The sequence below is a fragment of the Mus caroli genome, unplaced genomic scaffold (assembly GCF_978045245.1).
Source record: "Mus caroli unplaced genomic scaffold, Mus_caroli_1 scaffold_14, whole genome shotgun sequence".
NCBI classification, from domain to species: Eukaryota; Metazoa; Chordata; class Mammalia; order Rodentia; family Muridae; genus Mus; species Mus caroli.
This window is the reverse complement of record NW_028227269.1, coordinates 110,047,987-110,073,822: the sequence shown is the minus strand read 5'-3', so window position 1 is coordinate 110,073,822 and position 25,836 is coordinate 110,047,987. Positions and strand designations below refer to the sequence as shown.

The 25,836-nt window shown below is 47.8% G+C and overlaps 1 protein-coding gene across 1 annotated transcript in view; it reads right to left on the bottom strand.

Moving 5' to 3' along the window:
* Tdrd9 (tudor domain containing 9) overlaps nucleotides 1-25,836 on the bottom strand; it is a 94,774-nt gene that overhangs the window by 31,559 nt on the left and 37,379 nt on the right. The window contains exons 10-24 of the mRNA XM_021179500.2: nucleotides 21,940-21,994; nucleotides 21,703-21,787; nucleotides 20,752-20,809; nucleotides 19,154-19,258; nucleotides 15,950-16,047; nucleotides 14,628-14,759; nucleotides 13,737-13,902; nucleotides 13,573-13,636; nucleotides 13,437-13,500; nucleotides 13,114-13,158; nucleotides 12,341-12,394; nucleotides 8,431-8,547; nucleotides 6,924-7,031; nucleotides 5,074-5,174; nucleotides 2,789-2,962 (exon numbers count right to left, since the gene is read on the bottom strand). Of these exons, the coding sequence (XP_021035159.1) occupies nucleotides 2,789-2,962; nucleotides 5,074-5,174; nucleotides 6,924-7,031; nucleotides 8,431-8,547; nucleotides 12,341-12,394; nucleotides 13,114-13,158; nucleotides 13,437-13,500; nucleotides 13,573-13,636; nucleotides 13,737-13,902; nucleotides 14,628-14,759; nucleotides 15,950-16,047; nucleotides 19,154-19,258; nucleotides 20,752-20,809; nucleotides 21,703-21,787; nucleotides 21,940-21,994 (1,426 nt within the window). The remainder of the gene's footprint in view (nucleotides 1-2,788; nucleotides 2,963-5,073; nucleotides 5,175-6,923; nucleotides 7,032-8,430; nucleotides 8,548-12,340; nucleotides 12,395-13,113; nucleotides 13,159-13,436; nucleotides 13,501-13,572; nucleotides 13,637-13,736; nucleotides 13,903-14,627; nucleotides 14,760-15,949; nucleotides 16,048-19,153; nucleotides 19,259-20,751; nucleotides 20,810-21,702; nucleotides 21,788-21,939; nucleotides 21,995-25,836) is intronic.

Sequence of the window (25,836 nt, the reverse complement as noted above, 5' to 3'; positions counted from 1 at the left end):
GTTTGAAAGTAAGAGCTAAGTGGTTTTATTTCCGCAGTGAGTCACCACCTGATCTATTCCAACATTTCTAGCACTAGAGTTTGGCTCTTAATCATTCCCCAAAGGTCTACGGGGTCACTGTCGGGTGGCAGTGGGTCTTTAGCAGGTAGAGCCCAGGCCCCAATTAATAGAACCAGCCAACCACGAACTAAAACTTCTGAGGCCATGAGTCAAATTAGCTTTTCCTCTTGCAAGCTGGCCATCTCTCGCACTTGGTACAGAAGCAGAAGCAGCAGTGACCTGACTGAGGCTAAGCTTGATCTCACTGCAGAGAAGAAGAACATCTGATGACTTCCTTGCCTGTCCTGGAAGTCGTGAACACCCTAATAGTTATCCACTCCCCTCCAGGAGTGCACCCTAAAAGACAGAGCATCTGCTTTCAGGAGCATACATTCTAAATCTAGAGCCTGCAATCCTTTCTACTTTTTTCATTTTAGAAAACTAACTAGAAAACAAAGCATTCCACTGCTAGAGTGCTTGCCCGGTCTGTACAAAGCCTGGGATGTGATCCCCAGCACAGCATAAACCTGGTGGTGCATACTGTAATCCCAGAACTTAGAAGAAGGAAGAAGGGGCTGGAGGGACGGCTCAGTGGTTAGCACCAATTCTGACTGCTTATCTAACAGATTGTAGTTCACCTCCCCGCACACACATCACACAGCCTACCACTTGCCCGGAACTCCAGCTCCAGGAGGAACCAAGGCCTCTGGTCTCCACAGCCCCCCGCCCCCCACATGTCCACATACACCCACACAGACACATAAATATGCATAATTGAAATAACAGGTGGCTGGGCAGTGGTGGCACACATCTTTATTCCCAGCACTCGGGGGCAGAGGCAGGTGGATCTCTGGGTTCCAGGTCAGGGCAGCCTGGTCTGCAGGTGCAGCGCTAGGAGATCCAGGGCTACAGAGAAACACACACAGTTTTAAGGTGAAAGCAAGAAGCAGAGGCTGTTCAAGATCATCCTCAGCTACGGAAGTGTGAGGCCAGCCCAGGCTCCAGAAGGCCTTGACCTCAGAGACGGCTCCGCAGTTAAGAGTGGTGGCTGCTCTTCTAGAGGTCCCGAGTTTAATCTCCAGCAACCACAGGGTGGCTCACAACCATCTGTAATGGAATCTGATGCCCTCTTTTGACATGCAGATAGAGCACTCATATACAAAAATCTTTTTTAAAAACCTATTTTTGTAAAAAAAAAAAAAAAAAAAAAAAAAAAAGAGTCCACACTCAGCTCAATATAATGCTAACACAAAATACATGCTTATCAAACAGGCACTAGAAATATTAGTCACCTCTTAGAGCAGAAAGACAGTAAATGATACAGGATGTAAAGGAAAACGAATGAACATAAAACTTCCTCTTGACACTTTTATCCTAAAATAAGGGAAAGAGTTCCAGGAGAGACCCGGCTCCTCCTTGCTTTGATCTGTAGGCTCCAAGTCACAGACAGCATCAGGCACAAATGTCAACAGTCAGACTTGAACAAAGACAGACAGGATCTTTGAAGGCTAAGCCCACTCTTTTCCAAGAGGTCAGAGGTCAGAACAAAGCTTAGGCTGCGGAAATGGCTTTTCGGGTAAAGTGCCTGGCACAGGCACGAGGACCTGTGTCCTCGTGGGTCCCCAAAACCCATGGGACAAGCCAGAGGTAACATCTACCGCCTCGGTAGATGCAGGCCACTTCCTGGAGCACAGTGGCCAGCCAGCTCGACCAAGGGGATGAGCTCCAGGTTCACGGAGTTACAAAGTTACAAAGACAGCTTATCAGCTGCTGGCCTCCACACACAGCCACACCTCTAACTAACAAGCACATGGGCCACAGACAGCAAACAACCCAGGAAAAGAACGCACACCACCACACACTGGATGGATTTGGAGTGCCTGTGTCTTTCCCTCACCTCACCTGTTCATAGTCACAAGACCCTTTCTGGAATCACAAAGATTACACAGAACAAGAGATAAAGTAGACGTTGAAGAAAAAAACAATAAATACAGCCAGGCATGGATCTCCGTGAGTTCTAGGCCAGCCATGGCTATGTAGGGAAAGCCTGGCTCAGACCAACATTTAAGAAGCAGACTCCTGCCGGGCGTGGGGCACACACCTTTAATCTCAGCACTCGGGAGGCAGAGGCAGGCGGATTTCTGAGTTCGAGGCCAGCCTGGTCTACAAAGTGAGTTCCAGGACAGCCAGGGCTATACAGAGAAACCCTGTCTCGAAGAAACAAACAAACAAAAGAAGGAGACTCCTGTCTGTGCAGCCCTGAAAGAGAGGAATGTGTTACAGGCACTAGCCAGGGTTTTACTCCTGTCCAAGAAAAGATCTGCATCCCAGTGACCACCCTGGCTGTGCGGGTGGAAAGGATGTCTGCTCTGCAGCTGGCACTGCTACGGACCAGGGCCCCAAATGCACCTCTGCTAAAGTCTACCTTTTGCTCTGCCAAAAAAAAAAAAAAATTCTCAAAACAAAATTCATAAACCTCAGAAAAAAAGGAAGGAAAGAAGCACAGGGCCAATTTCTACATCTAAACTGAATATCTAAATTATTTCACCCAGTACTTTGACAGCTTCACAGCAGGAGCCCACTGAGGATGAGTGGGGGACAGCCCCAGGACACCCATGGAGAGGGATACCAAGACTCTAGGACAGCACCACCTGCTGACAAAGCCAGGCCAACCCCAGCTCTGGCTTCTCCAGCAGTCTTGGGGAGCATATCTGTGAACAGGGACGCATGTGGGATCGTCAGGAAGTACCTTGTGTTCCTGAGCTTTGACACTGAGCCGCCTTGCACCTTCCCCTCGATCTCCTCTGCAGCATGGACACTGAGCTCTAGGGACACTTTCAACTGGGACATCTTGACTGCCAAGTTCACAGCAGGGAGGGTCTTAAATCTTTCTGTTGGATTCCGTGAAAACTCCACAAATGCTCTGTTCCATAAAATATGAATTAAAGCATGAAATAATAATAATAATATATGACAAGTGATAAGATATTAGTTTCTCTGAAGGTTAGGAAAAAATTCTCACTGCGCACTTCTTAAAATGCTAGTAACTCCCCCTTCTAATCAATCAATAGAAATATTGATTGGCTTAAGACCAACGATCTGCTGAGGCACCTAAGGTACAATTACAAGTCAGGGAAGCCAGGCCTCACCATTGCACAGCACAGTGCACAAGTGACACACTTCACAGGCTAGTGTCAGCCAAGGAATCCTACTTTGCACAACTCCAGCGCAGAGCAGATTTCCTGTTTCTAAACTGTTAGAGGCTGAAACTGTGACACAGAATCCATCAAACACACAGCAGAGTAGCTTTGTCAAAACCCTTGAAGACAACTCCTAAGTTAGTAAGTAACAATGACAGTGTCTCGCCCCTGCACACTGCCCAGGCACCCCTGTGTCTGCATGCCTCCGTCTCACACAGCAGGTGCTACCTGTGCCCTCATGCTTCTACCTCACACAGCAGGTGCCACCTGTGCCGTCATGCCTCCGCCTCACACAGCAGGTGCCACCTGTGCCCTCATGCCTCTACTTCACACAGCAGGTGCCACCTGTGCCCTCATGCATGCTCACACAGCAGGTGCCACCTGTGCCCTCATGCATGCTCACACAGCAGGTGCCACCTGTGCCCTCATGCATGCTCACACAGCAGGTGCCACCTGTGCCCTCATGCATGCTCACACAGCAGGTGCCACCTGTGCCCACATGCCTCCGCCTCACACAGCAGGTGCCACCTGTGCCCTCATGCCTCTACTTCACACAGCAGGTGCCACCTGTGCCCTCATGCATGCTCACACAGCAGGTGCCACCTGTGCCCTCATGCATGCTCACACAGCAGGTGCCACCTGTGCCCTCATGCATGCTCACATAGCAGGTGCCACCTGTGCCCTCATGCATGCTCACATAGCAGGTGCTACCTGTGCCCTCATGCCATGCTCACACAGCAGGTGCCACCTGTGCCCACATGCCTCCGCCTCACACAGCAGTGCCACCTGTGACCGCATGCCTCTACTTCACACAGCAGGTGTCACCTGTGCCCACATGTCTCTGCCTCACACAGCAGGTGCCACCTGTGCCCACATGCCTCTGCCTCACACAGCAGGAGCCGCCTGTGCCCTCATGCCTCTGCCTCACACAGCAGGTACCACCTGTGCCCTCATGCCTCTGCCTCACAAGCAGGTGCCATCTGTGCCTTCATGCCATGCTCACACAGCAGGTGCCACCTGTGCCCTCATGCCTCTGCCTCACACAGCAGGTGCCATCTGTGCCCACATGCCACACTCACACAGCTTCTACAGAGTGGGGACTGTGTGCAGAGGAGCACAGTCATTACTCTTTGATTCTTGTTTTATATCTCTAACTGATCCTGGAAGAACCAAAAAGAACATAGTTGCTTTCTTCTGAAATATGTGACGTTTTCATTGTGAGTCAAAAGCCAAAATTATAAGGAATACACAAACAAGGCCCTGGGTTCAATCCTCATCTCTGGGGAAACCTTTCTCTCTGATCAATTTAAAGACTGCAATCTTGTGTACATAGCATTTCCTTCCAGGGACAAAAAAGCACTCGGTGATCCTTTTAACTAACCATTTGTTTCACTAACCATTTATTTAACTAACCATTTGTTACCGACTGGCTAATAAGATAGGGCCAAATTAACCGAGTTTCTGCACTGTGTCTTCCAAAGACACCTAATGACAAGAACCTGTGTGTTAAAGAAGTACACAGATAAAGGCTGCCCTCTGTGGAATCCCCCACAGCCACAGAGAACTAGAGTGAAGATTTGCCATGGAACTCTGGGAGTGGGCACTAAAGAGAACCAGGCAAGCGCATCAGCACAGGCCACCAGCACAGGTCCTTCCTTGTCGCTGGGAAGGACAACTCCCACTGACAATGAGACCCACCAAAGCTCCACCAGAGAGCCAGCCCAGCAGCCTCCGTGCAGACGTTTACACACATGCAGCCCTGGGAGAGGGTCCTGAGAACACGGAAGCTGGGGACGCCTTCGTAACTGCAGCTGACTGAAGGGCGGCTACTTACTTTGCACCATCAAATACAATGGATTTGACTTGACCACACTGTCTAAAGAGAGACTGCAGTTGCTTGTAGTAAAGAAATCCATAGGGAGGGATGTGTTTCAGCTGGAAGGGAACACAGGCACGTCACTGTCATTGCCGTCACTGAGGACCCAACTGCCTCAACATCCAGGAGCAGAGGCAGCTGCTCGCTGCCCTTACTCCCAAGCTCAGCCCATAGGAATACACCACAGACTGGGCCCATCCATGCACCTGAAAACCTCATGATGAAATTATAAACGTTTTAACAAAAATGCATGAAATGAAGGCTAGTTTCCCCCTTTTAGAAACAGTTAAACAGTTGATTGCAGTGTTTTTTGCCTTCATTTTGTTACTTTAAAATAATCATGCTAACTGCAGCTTCCTGAAACATCACCCTTCTGATAGAGTGGCAGGAAAGAAGTTAGGGGACATGGATTGGTCACCTCTGAGGCTGTGGCCCCTCAGGGCAGCAGCAGAACCAGGCTCCTACCCAGCAGTCTCAGCGCCAGCTGCTTCACAGCATCAGGCCCCCAAGCTCTGGTCCCACAGGCCCCGCCCCCACCCGCCCCTGAAGAGTGAAGTGGCTCCTAGCTGTGGTAGTGCAGCAAAGATACGGAGCACTGCCTGGATGGGGTCTACGCTCAAGCCATGGAAGCTACATCACAAGCTTGCTGGGATGCTGGCAAAGCCCCCACTTTAAAGTGAAGCTCACAGAAAAATACACTGTAAAAAAATGTCTGGCTCCTCCCAGACGTTCCAAAGCAAAACTAACTACGATTTAGTTTGTATGGCACATGGTCAGTCATGTGTCAAGTGACTAGGCTGACTGGGGCTGAGAAGTGTATCTGCGTAGGCTCCTGTGGGGGCCTGTCCACTGCACACAACTGAAGGACAGACAGCAGGAAGAGTGCAAACGAAGCTAATCAAAGAGCTTTCTCTAGAGAGAAGAGTAACAGAAACCACAGTCCTTGGAGCATCAGGAGCCCATGGCAGGCAGCCTTAAGTGGAAACCTCTTCCCCCATCCCCTGCCCACCCTGGCACGCACTGCATCCCTGCACCCATCTCTCCTGCTGAGCTCTTCAAAGACCTGACTCGAAATGGTTGAGAGTCTGTGGCTCTGTCCTTGTCAATCTTCAGCTCTCCACAGCTGTGAAGCAGTGTAACGACACCCAGACCAAGACGGGCAGTGACTGGGGACTTACTTCATGCTGCCCTAAATCAACCAAGGCCTCTAATGAAAGCCCGATGCTCAAGTATGTAATTTCAGTTGTCACATGTTACTGCTGGGTATAAACAAATGGCCCCTATGAATCCAGCAGTCAGTGCCTGTGGCTTCTGGTCAGATCTCTTCCCCGATTCCCACCTAGTTCACACTGCTTACATGCTCTCCCTAGGTCATGCCCTCTAGTGCAGACATTGAGGGGCTTCAAATCTGAACTTAATATCCTCTAAGTAGTTATGTTGGGCATCAGGGCAGGGGGACCATTGCTACTTATAACAGTAAGCTGCCAACCAGTAACATTTTATTTTGTGTGCCATTAAGCTGTCAATTAACAACTTACTCTCCAGGACCTTAAATCCTTGGACGTGACAATGTTCAAGGCAGCACTCACCCTGAATATACAAACTCTGTACAATGAGGTCTGTAAAGTTGAAGATGCTGTAGGAAAGCATCAGTCTCTGAAAGGTTAAGCAGCAGTGCGCACTTGGAGAAATCCACACAGCGCTTGTTCGAGCACTGACAGCCCTCTGTGCCAGCCACACTAGAGGCAGTCCTTTTGGACACCACATTCACACTATTCTCTTGGGACAGCTTCCTATGTGTCACCTACCACGACTGTTGTCTTGGGGTCTTTGCCAGCCAGTTCCCTCACTGCCATCTCCTCATCTGGCTGCCCAAAAGTGAAGTAGTTTGGATAAAAAGCGCCTGCCAGCACAACCTGGAAAAGACGCACATGCTGAAGTCTCTTCCCACCGAGTACGCTCTCATCATCCCAGAGCACGACCACACCGCTCACATCCTGTGGCTGCCATGAGAGCCATACTTCCCGGATCTCTTCTTCAGAATAGCTACAATGCTTCTGCAAACAGAGCCGATGTGGACACAACAGTGCACTAAGCTGTTCTCACCTTCACCCAACCTCAGCCCCGACAGGCCATGTGTAGAGACATCACTCCAGTGGGGACTCTCCAGGTGGACAGCAAGCTGGCACCTAACGCTCACATCTAAAAGGCACTGTGCCAAACCCTTTCTTAAGAACCTGCCTTACAAAGCCCACCCACAGAAGACTCCCCGGCCACATGTCAACTTCCCATCCACAAAAGAACTCTATTCCCACCATGTCTGGTTTACAGGTGTCCACCTTAAACCCTGTTCTGTATGTGTGTGGTAATCTGAATGAGGGTGGCCTCTACAGGCTCCTATGTTTGAATATTTGGTCCCAGTTGGTAGGAGTATTTGGGAAGAATTTGGAGGTATGGACTCATTGGAGGAGTGTTTCACTATGGGTAGGCTCTAGGTTTTAAAAGGCCCACCATGTCATCACTCACTCTCTGCCTCTTGCCTCTTGCCTCTTGCTTGTGAATCAGATGTAAGCCCCCAGCTACTGCTCAAGCACCAGGCCTACAGGCCTTCCTGCTGCCATGCTCCCAACCCTGATGGCCATGGACGCAACCTCTAAACTGTAAGCTCTCCCAGACTCTTCCTTCTGTAAGCTGCCTCGGTCCTGGTGTTTCTGACAGTAACTAAGACGCTGCAATGGCACCCCTACTCTGCAGGTCTGTAACAGAGGCGCTGCTCATGTGCAGGACACACCTCTGGAAAGTTCTTGGAAGGTTTCACCCCATAGCTAGTCACCTGCTTCATGACCCAGAGTTAAAGGGGCCTGCTCTGCACACGCAGTGACAGTAGGGCACATGGAGTCTCTGGACTTTAAAGCAAAAGGTCCTAACACTGGCCATGGTGACAACACAAGCTCACTGAGAAAAAGCAGGGTGAGCAGCTCACACCACCAGGAGGAGTGTGAACAAAGATTCTGATTTCAAACATGCAGACCCACTATGTGTCCAGATTTCAGCCGAACCAATAGCAGAGAGAACAAACTCGTCAACCACCACCTGAATCAGAACTTGATGGCAGTTGGTGTGGTGGCGCACTAGCACCAGAAGGTAGAGGCAGGAAGAGCTCTGTGAATTCAAGGCTAGCCTGGTCTATGTGCTGAGTTCCTGGCCATCCAAGGTTACATAGTAAGTCTGTCTCAGAAAGGAGGCAAGGACAAAAGCAAGCAAGGAAAGAAGGAAGATGGACAAATCAGTCAGTGAAAGGAAGCCCCAGCACACCTGCAGGATGAAGCGCTGCTTATATGGATATTCTTGATCCAAGACGGGATGGTGAGGACCCACAAACATGTTGAACTGTGAGATTCTATTCTTCAATTCTTCATATAATTCAGCCACCTAAAGGGCACATGGAAATCTGAAGCATAAACATCACTACAAGGAGTAAAACCAAATGCATACAACAGGGAAGGTTGGATGGGCACCCGCTGGGTTAACCAACACAGCCACCAGGAGTCACCTTTCTCAACACTAATAAGGAATGAGAGAGCCAAGGGAAACAACAGAGCAGCAGACTGCAGGTCTACGCCACGAGCCTCAGCTTATGTGTGTGATCCAAACTACAATCTCAACCTCGCGTCTTTCAAACTTCCTTCTGTCCTCTTCACCTTCCACTGTGTACAAACACAGTGACAACTACCTATAATCCCAATTTAGGAAGACGAGGCAGGGGATCTCAGATGAGCCCATCCCTGACCACATGGCTCAAGGCCAGTATGGCTCACACTGTAAAACATTGTCTCGAGAAACAAGGTATGTTACAGAGCTCCCCTCGATGAAAAGAATAAATGCCAGGTTAAAAGGAACTCTTTCGATCCATGCATCGCAGCACGTCCCTGTGACCTGAGCATCTGGGAGGCGAAGGCAGCAGCAGCAGGAGGAGCTCAAGGCCGGCCTTGCACACACAGAGCTATGTGAAGGCTTCTCTCAACACCTTCTCATACAAAGTGTCTGCTTTTAAAAATAGATATGTGATGGGGCTGGAGAGATGGCTCTGTGGTTAAGAACACTGTCTTTAAGTCCCTTCTAGGGGATCTGGCTCCCTCACAATACACACATGCAGGCAAACCACTAAAGAGCAACACACACATATAGGAATACATATATATGAAAATAAATAATTTTAAGTCATCACAAACGTAAAAGTATCCTAATAAAAATTTAAAAGCAAAAGTATAAAATAACAGAGAGGGAAATACTATGATTAAGTGAAAGGGGTATAACTCAGTAAGACATATTAACATACAAGTGTGTGCTTAATATGTTCACAACTCTAAGCTAAATCACTAGTGTGTGAGTGTGCGGGCTCGCACACACGTGGAAACCTATAACCATCTGTAGCTCCAGTTCCAGAAAATCCAACTGATGGATAATGAAGATGTGGTGTATTTACAAGGTAGAATATTATTCAATGGAATATTATTGAGCTGCTAAGAAAAATGAAAATTTCAGGTAAATAGATGGAGCTAGATACTATCATCCAAAATGAGGTAACCTATACACAGAAAGACAAGTATTGAACGCTTCCACTTAAATGTGGACATTAGCTTTTAAGCTTTAGATATGTGAGTTTCATCTAGCATATCCAGAGGTTAGGCAGCCTGTAAGGACCAGGAGGGAGGACGGGGCTTCCCAGGAAAGGGAAATAGAGCGCAGGGCTGTGAGTGAGTCAGGGGAACTAGAATAGGAGGAGGTCAAAGGAGAGAGAGGACGGCAGAGTAAAGGAGGCATAACTAACACAAAAGGCCCTTTGAAAAGTTGTGTGGAAATCTCCATTCTAGAAGTTTCTCCTATATAAGAGAAATATAAATTGAGTTGCCATATAACAAGAGAGAAAATGCCCTAACCAAATGCTAACAAGTAAAATCCCCAATACCAGAAATGGATCACATTTTGTTGAATCGTTGGGCAAAGTGGTCCTACAGACCTCCCCCAAACTGCCACAGCCTACTGCTAAGGCTATTGGTTACCCTTCCTATCCTGATAGTGAAGCCCTGTTACTGACGAGACGCTTACAGAGTGTCTTAATGGAGAGACAGATGGTGATCAGTTAAAAGCGTCACCTGACTAGTGCCCATAATGCTGAAAGGTACCATCCGGGCCCCCGGGAAGACAAGTGATCCTTGCTCTCTCACTCAGTGGCACAGAAGGTGTGGGAGGAACCATCTCCTTTATGATGGGCTTTGCTGCTCCTCTGGAAGATGGGACCCCCCACCTGAGACCAGACAGGCCCAGGGGAAAACCTACCACTATTGTTCTGCTAAGTGAAGGCAGCAATAAAACAACTCCTAAGGACATATTGCTATACCAATACACAGTGCCTCGATGAGCCCCCAGCAGAGAAGCCTCCTCTTGCAGCAGATGGGGATTAACACGGAGACCCACAGCCAGACCACTTGCCTACAGTGAGAGGCCTGGGAGCACACAGCGAAAGTGGGCTGTCTTTATCAGGCCACTCCTACTGTGAAGCCTGTGTGGAAGACGAGGTTGAGACTGTAAGAGCCAAGTGTGGTGGTTGACTCTAAGGAAACAGCGTCTCCCAGACACACAGAGCTGAGGCACATAAGTCAGTTGAACAGCACACATAGGACCTGCTCAAAATTCCAGCACAGTGAAGAAAAAGTGGACAGAGTCCCACCCCTAACCAAGGAACTATTTGCAACTGAGACCTGCTAGGAGAGGGGAAATCTGTTTTCTCCAAAGGATTGACACTGGCACTGAGTGTGTCAATCACACTCCACCACAGGCCACAAACATAGGAATATGTTTGTTATAACACAAAACAAGACTCTAAAGCTGGGCATGGAAGTACACACTTTTAATCCTAGCCCTGGCAGAGGCAGGGCTGACGAGATGGCTCAGCGGGTGAGAGCACTGACTGCTCTTACAAAGGTCCGAGTTCAAATCCCAGCAACCACATGGTGGCTCACAACCATCCAAAATGAGATCTGACTCCCTCTTCTGATGTGTCTGAAGACAGCAACAGTCTACTTATTTATAATAATAAATAAATCTTTAAAAAAAAAAAAAAAGAGGCAGAGGCAGGTTGTGAGTTCAAGGCCAGCCTGGTCTACAAAGCAAGTTCCTGGCTGGCCAGGGTTTTACAGAAAGACCCTGTCTCAAAACAAACAAACAAACAAACAAATGTCTCTACAGGATCAGAACAAACAGAATATCTGTCAATCTATCATCTATTTGTCTGTCTGTCTGTCTGTCTCAGATGTATTAGAATGTGGTGCTGCTAATCCAGCAATGGTTGCCTACAAAGAACAATCCAGTAGTTATTTAATCTACAAAGCTGGATGTCTCAGCAGGTCTTCAGTATGTAGCATTCAGTAGTCTCTAATGCCAGTGAAGGGCTGAACTTGTTAGCAAGAGCAACAACAAGCAGGTAAAGAGAAACGCTTCCTTCTTCTTTCATGTCTTTTATATAGGCTGCCAGCAGATGGGGTGGCCTAGATTAGAGAGGTAGATCTTCCCATCTCAAAAAATATAGATTAAAGGTTTATCTTCTTACCTCAAAGATGCAGATTAGAAGTGGGTGTTCCCACTTCAAATGATTTACTTAGGAAAAAAAAATCTTCATATTTGTCCCCAGCCATTTGGGTTTTAGTTAATTCCAGATGTAGTCAAGTTGACAACCAAGAATAGCTACCACACAGCTCTAGTTAGATTTTGGCACTAAGTTAAATTAGACTATAGCTGTAGAGAACCCAGAGACTAACACAAGCTGCACATGTGCACACACTCCCACAAACACACACAAGCCTCAGGCCAGCCTCACTGTGACTCTTCTGTAAACCCCCTGGAGAAAACACTAGACATCTGAGCTCAGGAACTGCCAAGCCTCACCACGGAGTGAATCAGAAGCACAAAGCCCCTAATGTGCTTACTTAGGTTAGCTGGTTAATAATGAAAGGACCACAGGTTTATCTTGAAAAAATCTCTGTGTAGCCCTGGCTGTCCTGGAACTCACCCTGTAGACCAGGCTGGCCTCGAACTCAGAAATCCACCTGCCTCTGCCTCCCAAGTGCTGGGATTAAAGGCATGTACCACCACCCACTGGCCTGCTTAGTAACCATTTTTAAGTCAGTTTGTTTTTGCCAACCAAGTTGAAGAATTTATAGCTTACCTCTCTGATTCTCTTTATTTGAATGTAATTTAGCCGTCCCCAGTCAAGTTCATCCTTTGAACATATAAAAGTACAATATCCAACATGAGGCCAGAAAGTCAGAGGCTAATCTGCTACCATAATTTATGTCTCGTCTAGAACCTCAACAGGGAGCACTCAGCTTGTGCACTTGAGTGACCACATACAGGACGTCCTCCATGAGAGCTTCCAACATCACACTGCCATGGGAACACAAGATCCAAACCACAAGCCCTACACAGGGACAACTCTTCATTTGAGTTTATCTGTCCCCAAAAATCTAAGGCAGAATGACCAGACTAGACAAAGACTTGTCACATTGTAGCCCCTGGAAAGATAATAAATACAGTTGTGGGTAAAGACCCACTGAGGCACAGCAAGGCTATATCCACAGACATGCCTACCAAAGGTCTTTCAAACCGTATTAGTTTAGAAGACAAGGCCTTATCTGAGAAAGAGAAGCAATACAGGCTACTGGAGTAGGTTCTTGTTAAGCCCTTTATCTAAACTCAGAGAAAGGAGCAAGGGCTACAGTGTCATTAATTCTGAGCCAACTTGTTTACCTTAAAGCAGCAGAGCCAGGCCACTTAGACACCTGCTGCCCCTCCTAGAGGACAGCATGAGCAATGCCTGCAGTGACCACAGGTGTTAATGTCATCCCAGTGCACAGGCTGTGACCAGGCTGAGACAGAATTGTAGGCACTGTGAATGTTACCGGCCATCAGCTGAAGCACCAAGGAGGAGCTATGACTAACCTTGGGATGCCGCAGCTCTCCTCGCTGTCTGCAAGCCTGCCAGGCCTGAAACAACAAGATCCCAGTGTCAAAATAACTCACTAGCTAATTGAATTTAATTCCAATGTCAACACATGGCTAAATACAGAAAACTTACGCATTTAGTGCTTCAATCAGCCTGAGGAAATACTGCAGACACCCACCACTCCCTCCTGTGAGAGCCACCAGAAGCCCTGCCCACACCATGAGAAGACACCTCTATCCACTCATAGCCGGGGTGAGAGAACACACTGGTGCTTTGGGTGGCACCTCTGCCTCCTCCTCTCCAGAGGGTAGACACTTACCCTGAACGCCTCCACAAGTGCCAGGCAGTCACTCCTGCTGCTACCTGAGAAGTGCACTTTGTTCCTGCAAACGCATTGATAAAGTGTCACCTCGTGCCACTAGGAAGGTGACCCCCACAGGGACAATGTTAAATACCTATATCCATCCAGATGCTGCCGAAAAGGCATCGTAAAAAAATTCTTCAGAGAAAGAGCTGCCGCTAAAGACAAAAAACAGAGTATGAAGCCCGCCAGCTCATGCCAGCACACGCTGCCCACAGCTGTCCCCACAGTAGCTGTCCCCACAGCGGTCCCACTCACCTATGATGAGACACTCATCCAGGCACCCAAACACATGTCCCAGCACAACGAGTTTACCCAGCTGCTGGCTGACAGGGAGCTGTGCCAGCACTCGTCCCAGGAAGGTCAACTCGCCATCGTGGGGGTTCTCATCCTCCCTCTGCCCACTGACTGCCAGTGCACCAACCTAGGAAGCAAGTTAGTGTCGTTAGTGAGGGCCAGCTGCCATAGCCACACTCCACTATCCTTAAGGCAGATGGTGCGAGACGGGCGGTGCACCAGCTGCTGGTGAGTGAGACTCTGAGGCAGCTAAGGTCACCTGCAGAGGATGGTGACTCCAGCCACTCCTGACACTCACTCCTTCCGTGGTTTTAGGAAGCGCATGTCACGTCACAGGGAGATGACATGCAAGGACACTTCCACAGGCCCAGCCAGTCCCAAGTTTAACAAACACGGCACACACGGAACCAACAGGTCCCAGCAGAACCAAGCACACTTACACTGACCAAGCACGTCTGCGGGGAAAACGTTAGGACACAGCTGCTCTGAGGGCCAGTGAGGGCAAGTCACAAGAGCTGAGGCTGAGTCATGAGTGGGCCAAGGAGAGCAGATGGGAAGAGAGTCTCAGGCAATGGTGGGCAGGAGGATGAGAAGGAGTGGAGGACAAAGCTAGAGAAAGAGCCAAGCAGCCCGAAGTGACTGAAGCAAGTGCTGGATGCTTCTCAGGATGGGGCCATAGGGATGGAGAGGCAGTGGGCTTCAGAGACACGGGGGAGGGGCCAGGCCGAGCTGAAGGGCGGCTGGGACTGGAGTCCCGCGCTGAGCTTTGCAACAGCTAAACCACTTTACAGACTCAGAAAGTTAGGCTAAGCCTTAGCTTTCCCCACTACTAAGTCACTGCACGTGTCCCACCTCCTTTAACAGAAGAATGGTGCGCTCGATGTCACTCAGGCTGGGCGGAGACAGGGCCGTGGCCAGTAGAGCTCTCGGTTCACCCATGTCAAGCAACTTCACCTTCAATATTGTGCTTCCCAGCGGACAGCGCTGAAAGAACAGAATTCCAGTACAGAAACGATGCTAAACCACTTAGCTGTTCACAGGACTTGTGCAAAGGGGATGCGAAAGAGAAGGAATAGAGATGGAGAACAGCAGAGATGGATAGGGAAGAAGACAAGACAGAAGGACGCTGGGCGTGGCAGCACACCCACAATCCCAGCACGGGGGAGACAGAGGCAGGAACACAGGTTTAAGGACAGTGGTGCTGCCAGACCCTGACTGACAGTGCGGGAGGAGAGGGAAACTGGCATGGCATAGGGTGCGTGCTGCGATCCCAGTACCTGGGGGAGTTAGGGACAAAAGGACTGTGAGTTCGAAACCAGCATAGGCCATAGGGAGACCCTTTCTCCAAAGAGGGGAAGAAGACAAAGTCAAAGCAGGAAAACAGGAAGCAAAAAGACATCAGGAAGGTGAAGAGGGTGGAAGTTAGGAAAGACCAAGGCAAACCCACAGTTACTCATCATAAAGGAGTGGAAGAGACTGACAGGTAGAGAAAACAGTATTAAAGGGCCACAGACACGGGGCGACATCCACAGACTGAGGATCAAGACAGGAGGGCTGGAAGGTAGCTTGGTGGTTATAAGCACTGAGGACCCGACACCTTCTTCTGACCTCTGCAGGCACTTCATTACTGGAGACAAAGAAAACACCCAAACACAACAGATAAAAATATTTTTTAAATTTTTAAGAAATAATTACAAGCAGGGCTAGGACAGCGAGAAGGTTTAACAGGTGAGCGGCCCTGCCGTCCAACCAGAGTTTGGTGACAGTCAGGTGAATGGCCCTGCTGTCCAACCAGAGCTTGGTGACAGTCTGCATGGTGACAGGGCAGAACCTCCCACAAGGTCTCTCACACATCTGTGTGGAGCTTGCTCTCCTCATGCACAGTCAGGTAAATCCCTGGGGTTGGCTTCCAACCCAGCCTACTTGCTGAATTCCTGAGGAATGACACGCAGTTAAGAATAGCAGAGAGAGAGACAGAGAGACAGACAGAGAGACAGATACAGAGACACAGAGAGAGAGAGACAGACAGAGAAGACAGAGAGAGACAGAGTCAGACAGACAAACAGCGGGGGAGGGAGAGGGAGCGCGTCAGCAGTATCAGGGTCAGAACAGAGTGAGAAACAAAACTACACATAGACAAACAGCTGACACTGACAGTGAACAGACTTCATTACCAGCATCTCAGGAACAACGTGGTCAGGGATAGCATTGTCCCAGAAGTCCCTGGGGATCAGTCTGTAGCAGTGTCCTTTAGACACTCGTCCAGCACGGCCTGCAAAAGAGAGGCTCAACTCCACTGGCCTTGATCACTTTCACATCAGTGTGGAGAGACATAGAAAACCGTTATCTTCTACCATGCTAGGCCAGTAAAAACAAACTATCTTTATTCTAATATTATCCCAAGTGAAGTTATCCTAAACAGTTAGTTAAATTAAGATTGAGTGCTGCTTTCTACTCTAAAACAATCTAGTGTAAGTGTCAAAAGAAAACAAACTGGCCAAAATGCAATAGAAACCATATTACTTTGAAGAATACACATTTCCTGCAAGATTTAGTTCAAACCAGTTAAAATAAGAGCTCACCACAGAAAAGCCATGTAGGTGGTGACAGAAGCATGGCTTATCCACAAACGATATTTAGAGTCTTGTGGAGTATCCCCAACCCCCACCCAAGATGTCCTTGCTGCTTGTCTGCCTATCCAGAGATTTCTACAAGACGTCCTTCACCATGGCCACCTGGTATTAACTAAGAACTGTGCACGCAAGAGCTCAGCGCCGGGCTCCACCTGAGCAGCCATGACACCAACGCCTCCTTTTGCGCATGACAATTACTATTTGTGGAGTGAAAGCAAATCTTCAAGAAAAAAAAAAAAAAAGAGTGAGGAGTGTCCTTAACAGATACAAACCTTAAACAAACAAACAAACAACAAGCCAGGAGTCAGAAGCCAAAAAGGCCAATGTGAGTTCAAGGCCAGGCTGATTTACACAGTGTGCTCCAGGACAGCCAGAGCTACATAAGAAAGATTCTGACTCAAAAAAAAAAAAAACAAAAACAAACAAAAAAAAAAACCACACACAAAAAGTCAAAACCCCCAAAACAACAACAAAAAGGTACACACCCACAATCCCAGCATGTAGAACACCAAGGCAAGGGGTCTCAGTTAGCGTGGGAGCTGGGTCGGGGTTACAGTATGCCGTCCAGCTGCAGCTGGGCTACACAGGGAGAGCCTATCTCACTTTTGTTTCCCACAAGTGGGTGAGACAAGGCCGAGGGGAACTGGGCCTCTCCTGCCTCAGTCCGGCTCCTGTGAGTGCGTTCCTTCACTCTCTCTCCTCTCACCCTGAGAACAAGAGGACTGTCTATACAGCTCTCAAGCAAACTAAGTCCTTCCAATAAACTACAAGATTCAAGACAATTTACCAGGAGGCAGGACTCCTCTGTGGAAATAATCCCAGGGTCATGTGTCAAGGAGGAACCACCCCACTATCCAGACTCTATGGAGTTATTCAAACTAGCCAGTCCTGAGCTGTCCCCCTGTCTCATCATTCCATCATAAAGCCCAATGGAGGTAAGGTCACCTTGCCCTCACCTGCTCGTACACTCGGGGCATCTCCTTCCTATGTGGCTCTATGCAGCAGGCTGTACCTCCTGTGTCTGCTGATGAGTACAGGGCTTTTATCTTCCCAGGCCTCTCTTGCATCTCCTGCTGTGGCCACACCTGACTGACCTTCTCATAACAGACCAGACACAAGGCCACAGGAGGCTTTTGTCTGCAGAGTCACTCACTATACATGCACAAGTAGGAAAGTAACCTTAATCCAAAGTTCACCCCCGTACGAGTGACTCTGGTGGAAGTTAACGGGGAACAGATGATGAAGAGAAGTTTACACTAGGATGATAAAACTTCTGTAAGAGACACAAGGGAAAAGCTGCAGGACCAAGAGCTGGCCAGGGCCTCGCCAGGGCTAAAGCCTCTTCTCTACAGAAGACCCTGGACTCCTGCAAAACAAGTGGCTGCATGAAGAGTCTCAAACTCAGTATTCTATTACAACACAAATGACCTGACTTTAAAATGGGCAGGAAGCTGAAGATGGTGGTGCACAGCTGTAATTTCAGTGTTTGGGGGGAGGAAGAGACAGTAAAATAGCTCCCAAGTTCAAAGCCACACAACTAGTGTACACAGTGAGTTCCATGCCAGCCAGTCCAAAGGACTCAAAAATTAAGCAAATAAATAAATTTTAAAAAGCAAGAGACCAAGACAAGCACCCACTGAGGAGCAGACAATACCAGCAAACACGAGGAATGCTACTTAACCTTAGGAATTGTTATGGAACTGCAAGTCAAAAAATCAAACAAGATGGTATGAGGCATCCAGTGATGGCTAAAAGAGAAACAGGGTTGTATCTGCTACCAAGGATGGGGGAGCGGCTCATGCGCTGTGGAGCTTCACAAAGTGGCCACCTTTCACACTCACAGAGCTCCTGACAGCCAGGCTACAGTGGCGCCTTCATCATTTCCTGGTCCTCTCTGACAAGAAACTTCAGGAGAGGAGAGAGTACAGCCATCAGGAGGCCAGAAGCCTGATGCCTCAGACCTCAGCCCACCTGAGGAGAACCTTGTGCAGCTGCTGTTGCTGCTTCCCTGAGTCTCAGACTACCACATGCTCACCTCCTACCCCTTATGAGGGCTAAGGAGGAAAGAACACACTGAAAGCCAGTGTCTGCACTGAGGCAGGAACATATCAGTTACTTGGCTTATGCACATATGTGTTTGATTTTGAGGCAGTAATTTCCCAGAGGAATTCTTTGGCATCCTGCCTACCTCCCTCAGGAGGCTCTCTATAAAGTCAAACCATTTCTCAGGACACAAAGATGCTGTCCCCCTGACACCAATTCCTGCTACAGGAGAAGGCAACGTCTGGGCCTGGCACGTTATAGACTCCCTTCTGTAGGCAAAGCATCCATCCCCAAAGGCCCCTATCCCTTCAGCTTGGCATAGGACACCGTGATTCCTCTGTGGGACTCACTAGGAGAAAGACCCTACAAGCACCAGGCTTAGAGGCAGTCAAAAGCTGGTCTGTCCAAATCACTCAAGTGATCCACTTGCTTTCCACAGCCATTCAATATATCTTTAAACATTTCACTCTGAAAATGACAGCTACTGAGCTAACAGGCTGTCTGTCCCTTAGCAGCTGACACTAAGACAGCTCAAGATTAAAACATGGAGTCAAAGGTGAATGAAAACCAAAATACTGGTGCTTCGACTTAAAACCAGCCTCAATAAAGTTATCTGAGTGAGACAGAAAAGAAAGTTCTCGGGAAGCTGCTGTGCACCACATGACCACTGAGGCCTCAGGGTGTCTACCACAAATGCCTTACCTTTTCTCTGGTCACAGCTGGTCTTGGAGGCCCAGCTTAGTCGCAGACTCTGATAATTTGTATCTTCATCACAAACCAGAGTTCTGGTCAGACAGAAATCTATAACTGCCATTAAAAAAAAAAAGGTATTGAGCACACGGCAAGGCAGGACGGGATTATGACAACCCAGAGTGTGACCACCCAGCTGGTGGGATTATGACAGCCCAGAGTGTGACCATGCAGCTGTTGGCGTTGCATGCTGCAGACACCTCTGGGAGTGTGCCGACTGCTCCTTATCTCCTGCAACAGGAAACCAAGGTTTCTTTCTACATCAAACTGGAAGAACTGGAAGTCTTTGGATGTAAGGACCAAATTATCATAAAGATCTGTCTGGATGCACTCAAAAGATTAGAGTTACTCCAAAATTTCATTATATCAGAGGTAGGGATGACAGGCGTTATGTTCTGGATTGTCAGGTTTCAAATCCTGTGTTCTTGTCTGTCTGTCTAGCAGTGAGTGTAACAAATCAGCTAGATTCTTTTTGCTTCAAGGAGAACCTATCAGGCCAGGTGAAGGAGCCCTCGGCTTCCCTCCAGACAGCGCCTGCCTTTTGTACATGGTGGGAGTTGTCCTTTAGAGAGACAGAAAGCAGACTTCTGCCTTCCTCAGGCTGTGCCACACCACCCTCTCCCCTCACCTGAGCCTGCAGTTGCCGCACACCATCAGTCCTAACACAGCTCTTGGTGACATCAAGCAAGAACAGTGCTGTCCTTATCTCCATTAAGGAGGGACTGTGATGTGGCAGCCGAGTAAACTCTTTCCTCCCAAGCTGCTACTTTTTTCTTTTTTTTTTTTTTTGGTTTTTCGAGACAGGGTTTCTCTGTGTAGCCCTGGCTGTGCTGGAACTCACTCTGTAGACCAGGCTGGCCTCAAACTCAGAAATCCGCCTGCCTCTGCCTCCCAAGTGTTGGGATTAAAGGTGTGCGTCACCACCGCCTGGCCCAAGCTGCTTCTGATCACACTGCTTCATCACAGCAACAGAAACCCAACTAAGACAAAGCTACAGTTTCCCTTCCCCTACTTCTTTTCCGGTATGTTTGTCTCTACATGAAACTGTAATTCCTCTGCTGTCTCCCAGCAGACTATAATCAACATAACACGGTCTTCCTCACAGGGGTACTATATCCATGGTTACAGGCACTGGTCCTTCAAGAGTTAACAACTCAAGAGTTAGAAAGCTTAGACTACACACACACACACACACATATTCATGAGTTAGCAATTAAACACATATACACAAAGGACCAGACAATGGCGTTGTCATGGCTTCCATCCACACTACCTCCCCTTGCCTACCTTTCTGTCCCAGGCAGCCCCAAGACTGCTTCCATTAAATGCCCTGAAATTGCCTGACATCCCCTAGAGGTGGCCCTGACTGAAAGAAAACTTATCCTCAGAGGGGACAATGATGAGCCAATACTATGAGAGACTGAACCTTTGTGAGCCTCTGAGTCTCTTCCAAGCATGGGGAGAGGGAGAGCAGAGGACACCTCCAGTGGTCAGAAAAGCCTATGGATGCCTCTTTATAGGAAGAAGTGAGCAGAGAAAGGCTAACTTACCATATTTGACATCAGGAACTGTGACAGAACTCTCTGCGATGTTGGTTGACAGAATAATCTGTGGGGCATCAAACAGAAGAGGTTGGTGTGTGTGTGTCCCGCTCCTCAGGACACGGCTGCACAGTTAGAAAGGGGCTTGATGTTAAACACCAGTGTGTATACTGGCTCCGAACGACAAAGTAACCATCTTCGTATTTTATGCAGGCTACCACTCATCAAGAAGCTCCCACTACATGGAAAACCAGACACATACAGGGCAAGTGGTGCTTAAAAGAAGGATGTATGACATGGCCAAGGGTCTGCTCATGAACCTATCATGAAATCGTTAGTGGATGGACCATGGACTTGCCAGGAGCCAAAAAGCAAAAGCAGGCAGATTCTAGAGCCAGGGCTGCTACCCTGAGCATCCTGGAACAGTACCCAAAGTCTAGTGTGCCTAAAGGGTCCAAGCATTCTCAAACATATCAGAGATTTGAGCCGAAAGCTCCAGGTCCCAGACCGGGATCCTCGCAGGGAGCTCTGAGGAGCAGGGAAGCTGACAACGTCCAGATGGCTGAGGCCCCGGCTCCTCACAAAGCCATCACTCCCAAGGCAGCAAACTCCCTAGAGCAGAGCCCTGGGGAGTCAGGAAATCAAATACATAAAACTCTTAGTTTTTCCAGGCATGGTAATATATACTTCTTCCAATCTCAGAACTCAGGAGGATGGTACAAAGTAATCTCAAGTTCAAGGCCAGCCTAGCCTATATAGCAGGATGTGTCTCAGAACAAAAAATCCTGTCTTTCAGGTAACTGATTTACAAAACAACGCACAACACTAAAGGGCCCAGATTCCCACTGACACTTATCACCTGATGGCAGTTTGGCGGGCACACACTGGGAGAGGCTGGAGTACCAGTCCTTCTCCAGCAAGGATGGTCCCGTCTCACACCTCTCCTTCCCAGTGTCCTACCTTTCTGTACCCAGGGACTGGACTTAAAAATACATTATTCTGTTCTTCTAAAGTCACACTGGAATGGAGTGGATAGACCTGTAACCTAAGAGACAAAGCACTAAAATAAAAGGTCACATGATACACAGCAGACTCAAGTAACAATTCAGTGAGGCAATGAGATTCTGTGAGGTGCAAGCAGCACAATGTTCTGAGAGGCAGACAGAGGGCCCGCCACCGCCCGCCCGCAGCACATACCTTTTGTGAATCATGTTTGTGAGGAGCTCATGCATGTAATTGATCTCACCCAGACCTAGGGGGAAGGGAGAGGCAAAGGTGAATTTATTGCTAAAAACTCATCTAAAAACTGAAGTGGTAACTTATTTTTAAGGGTCCTTATATCTTTTTGCATTTGACAGAGAAGCTCTTAGGGCCTGGTGCATGCACTACGCCGCATCCTGCCAATGTATGGTTAACAGAACAAAGCCCAAAAGCACACCTTCTAGAGCAGAAGCACAGATAACAAAGTTTCCCAAAGAAGGCTGAGTTGCTGCTGAGCACGTGCAGCATGGAGGGGCGGGTGGGCAGGGCGGTGAGAAGAGTGGGGCGGGGCGGTGAGCAGGGGGCGTGTCTGTGGTTCAGTGCTCTGCTCTTTTTTATTGTTTGAGAATTTCATGCCTGCACATAATGTGTTTTGATCAAATCTTCTCTACATTCCTGATACTCCAATCCCTCCCACTAATGCTATTCCATTATTCTCTCCTACCTTCATGTGCCCCTTTAAAGTACACGCACGCACGCCCCAGCGCTCACTTGGTGCCACCTGTCTGGCTCTTTCCTGTGCAGGTCACACTGCTCGCAGTCACAGCCACTATGAGTTCATGTCTGTAACAGCACTGTCACCTCCAGCAAGCCTGTTTCTCTACACACAGCCACTCCTTCTGGCTCTTACGATTTTTCTGCCCACACCCCTTAATGATCAATGAGCCCTGGGGGGTAATGGGAGCCAGTGCACCATTTAGAGCTAAGTACACCATAGACTTCCATTCTCTGCACAACCATTTATTGTGGGCCTCTATTAAATCACCACCTACTGCAAAAAAGAGGTTCCACTCATGAGTTTTGAGAGATTAACCTATAGCTATAAAGATAAGAGCTTAGGGAGCAGTTCCTTCTTTTGTCCACTTAGCAGACTGCTGCTATGAGGCTCTCCCTGAGGGCCGATGACCTCAGCAGCCTCCAGGTTTGGGCCCAGTAACAGCTGTGAGTCCCACTTTGTGGAGTGGGCTTTTCATCCCACAAGTAAGTAGTTGGTTGCTCCCATAGCATCGGTGCCTGCCACTACTGTACCAGCAGGCCTGCCCTGCCAGCTAGGTGACTATTGTAGCTCAGAGTTCCCAGCAGGGTAAGAGTGTTTGTCATTGTTCTCCCCAATTAGCACATCTAGAACCTTCCAGCACTATTGAAACTATCAGTAAGAGATAAACCTTCCAGGTCTGTGTTCTGGAGGGTAACCCAAAGCAATGACAATAGCCTGTAACGTGTGGGAGTCTATGGTACTTCCACTGACCAACCATTCTATTATACAGAGATACCATTTAACCTGCTTTTATAGATAGGAATCATAGATGGTAGTAAGTCTCTATATGGCATTTCCAAAGCTCTTTAGTGTTAGAAAGACCTGCATCTCTGCCCTGTCCCCACCTGTTGCACTATTTAACCCTCCCTGTTCCAGTACTCCTGTTAGTCCCCTACAAGTTTCGTCTATCCCTCCAATCTTGAAATCTGACACCTACCATGGTTCCTTACAAGGTTCCTGACTTCTGTGAGTACTTCAACATAAACTACACAGAAAGAAGCTGGGGGTCAACATAAACTACACAGAAAGAAGCTGGGGGTGGGCGGGGCATATGTGTACCCAGCACTCAGTGATCCCAGCACTTGGAAGGCTGAGATAGGAGAAGCTCTGTGAGTTCAAGGTCAGCCTGGTCTACACAGTGAGACCCTGTCTCAAAACAAAATAAACAAACACACATATCTAAAGAGTCAAAGACCATAGCCACAGGAAAGAACATGCAGTTTGTCTTTCTGGTTTCGGTCACCTCACAAAATGACTGTCTCCAGTTCTACCCATTTAACCTGCAAAGTTACTAATCTCATCTTTTCAGCTGAACAACACCCCACTGTGTCTGTGACCCGTTTTCACTGCCCATCAGTTGATGGAGATCTGGGTTGCTTTCATGTCTTGGCTACTGTAGCCAGAGCAGCAATGCACATGGATGAGCAAGTGTCTCTGTAGGAAGATACAGGAGCCTTAGAGCCCTTCAGTCCTCAGCACATAGCCACGCCCACATTCCCTATACCTGCCACCCTTAGTGTCTCTTGGTTTCTCTCATCTTAGCCATCTGTTTACAGTGAGATAAATTCTCAAAGTAGTTTTACTGTGAATTTCCCTGATGACTAAAAATGTTTCTTAAAATATTTATCAGGTGGGTTGGAGAGGTGGCTGAGCAGTTAAAGACGCAGTGTCCAGCACTCAGAACCCTCTGTAACTCCAACCTCAGGGGATCTGACGGCCTCTCTGGTGTCCACAGGCACCAGGCAATGCACACGGTGTACAGATATACATGCAGGGAACACCACTTATATACATAAAAATAAACTCTAAATTTAAACATTTTTCTTGTCCACTGTCTTCTTTTAGGAGCTCTGTTTATTTCCTTGCCTTGGTTTTTAACTTGGTTGTCTTCTTGGTGTTTATTTTTCTGAATTCTTTATATATTCTAGATACCAACCCGTGGTCAGATGTATTTTTTTTTCTCACCCTGTAAGCTGCATCTTTGTTTGAACAATGGCGTTCCATCTACTGTTGTCAGCCTCAATGCCCGCACTCCTGGGGTCCTGCTCAGAAAGTCCTTCCTGTGCCAGTAGAGTGTGTCCCCTGCCTTCTCCATCAGATGCTATGCTGTGGTACCTGATCCACTTGGTCCTAACTGGTGTGGACAGGGTGTGAGGTAAGATCTAGTCCTGTTCTTTTCATGCTATCTAGCAGCCTGACCAGCCCCATTTGCTGATAATGCGGTCTTCTCTCCCATGTGTATTTTTGGCCTCTTGTCAAGATCCCGGTGACTGTTGGGGTGAGTGTGTGCTCACAGGCGATTGCAGGAGTGTGAGCTCACAGGTGACTGCAGGGGTGAGTGTGAGCTCACAGATGACTACAGGGGTGTGTGTTCATAAGTGGGTATTTTTATGCAAGTACCATGCTGTTTTTATTCTATGGTTCTATAACATAACTGAAAATCAGACATAATGCTCTCCAGCAGTAGTTTATTGTTCAGGACAGTTTTAAATATCCTGGTCTTTTCTGTTTCCATATGAATTTGGAAATTATTTCTGTGGAGAACTGTCCTGGAATTTAGGTAAGGACTGCACTGACTCTGTGGGTTGCTTTGGGTAGGCTGACATTGCTACAGTGTTAATCCTACCAATCCTTGAGCAGGGAGCTCTTTCTATCTTCTAGAGTCTTCTTCAATCTCTTTTTTCTGTGTCTTAAAATTTTTTATTGAGCAAGTCTTTTACTTCCTTCGTTAACGTGAAGATAAAATAATCTTTTTAAAGACAACCCTACAGTTCAAGTTTGACTCTTTATCCTTTTGTGCCAGAATTGGAACAAATGCACCATGACATTAATTAGTAATAACTTAAAGTTATTCTTAAATATATAATTCTTTCAGTGTTTCCCTTGAAAGAGCAGTGACTACAGATGAGTGCTGGCCACAGAGGTCGATTCCCTCCTGTTTTCCGAATTTCCTCCAATGAATAAACAAAATGTTTCTTATCAAAACAATTTTTTTAACCAGATGAGGTAACTCCAGTCTGAAATCTCAGAAATTGGGAGATGGAAGCAAGGTAATATCCAGTTCAAGGTGAGACTTGGCTACACAGATTGCTCCAGACCAGGCAAGGCTACACCAAAATTCTGTCTCCAATCAAAACCAAACCAAACAAAAAACCCAAAATGGATGCGAGTGTAACTCAGGGGTGGGTTCTCAGTGGTGAGCTGCCTTTGATCCCAAGAATACAAAACTAGTAATAATACTTTAAAGGATTTGTTCTTTTTCAGTGGGTTTAAAAATGTGTACTGCCTTCCAGCAT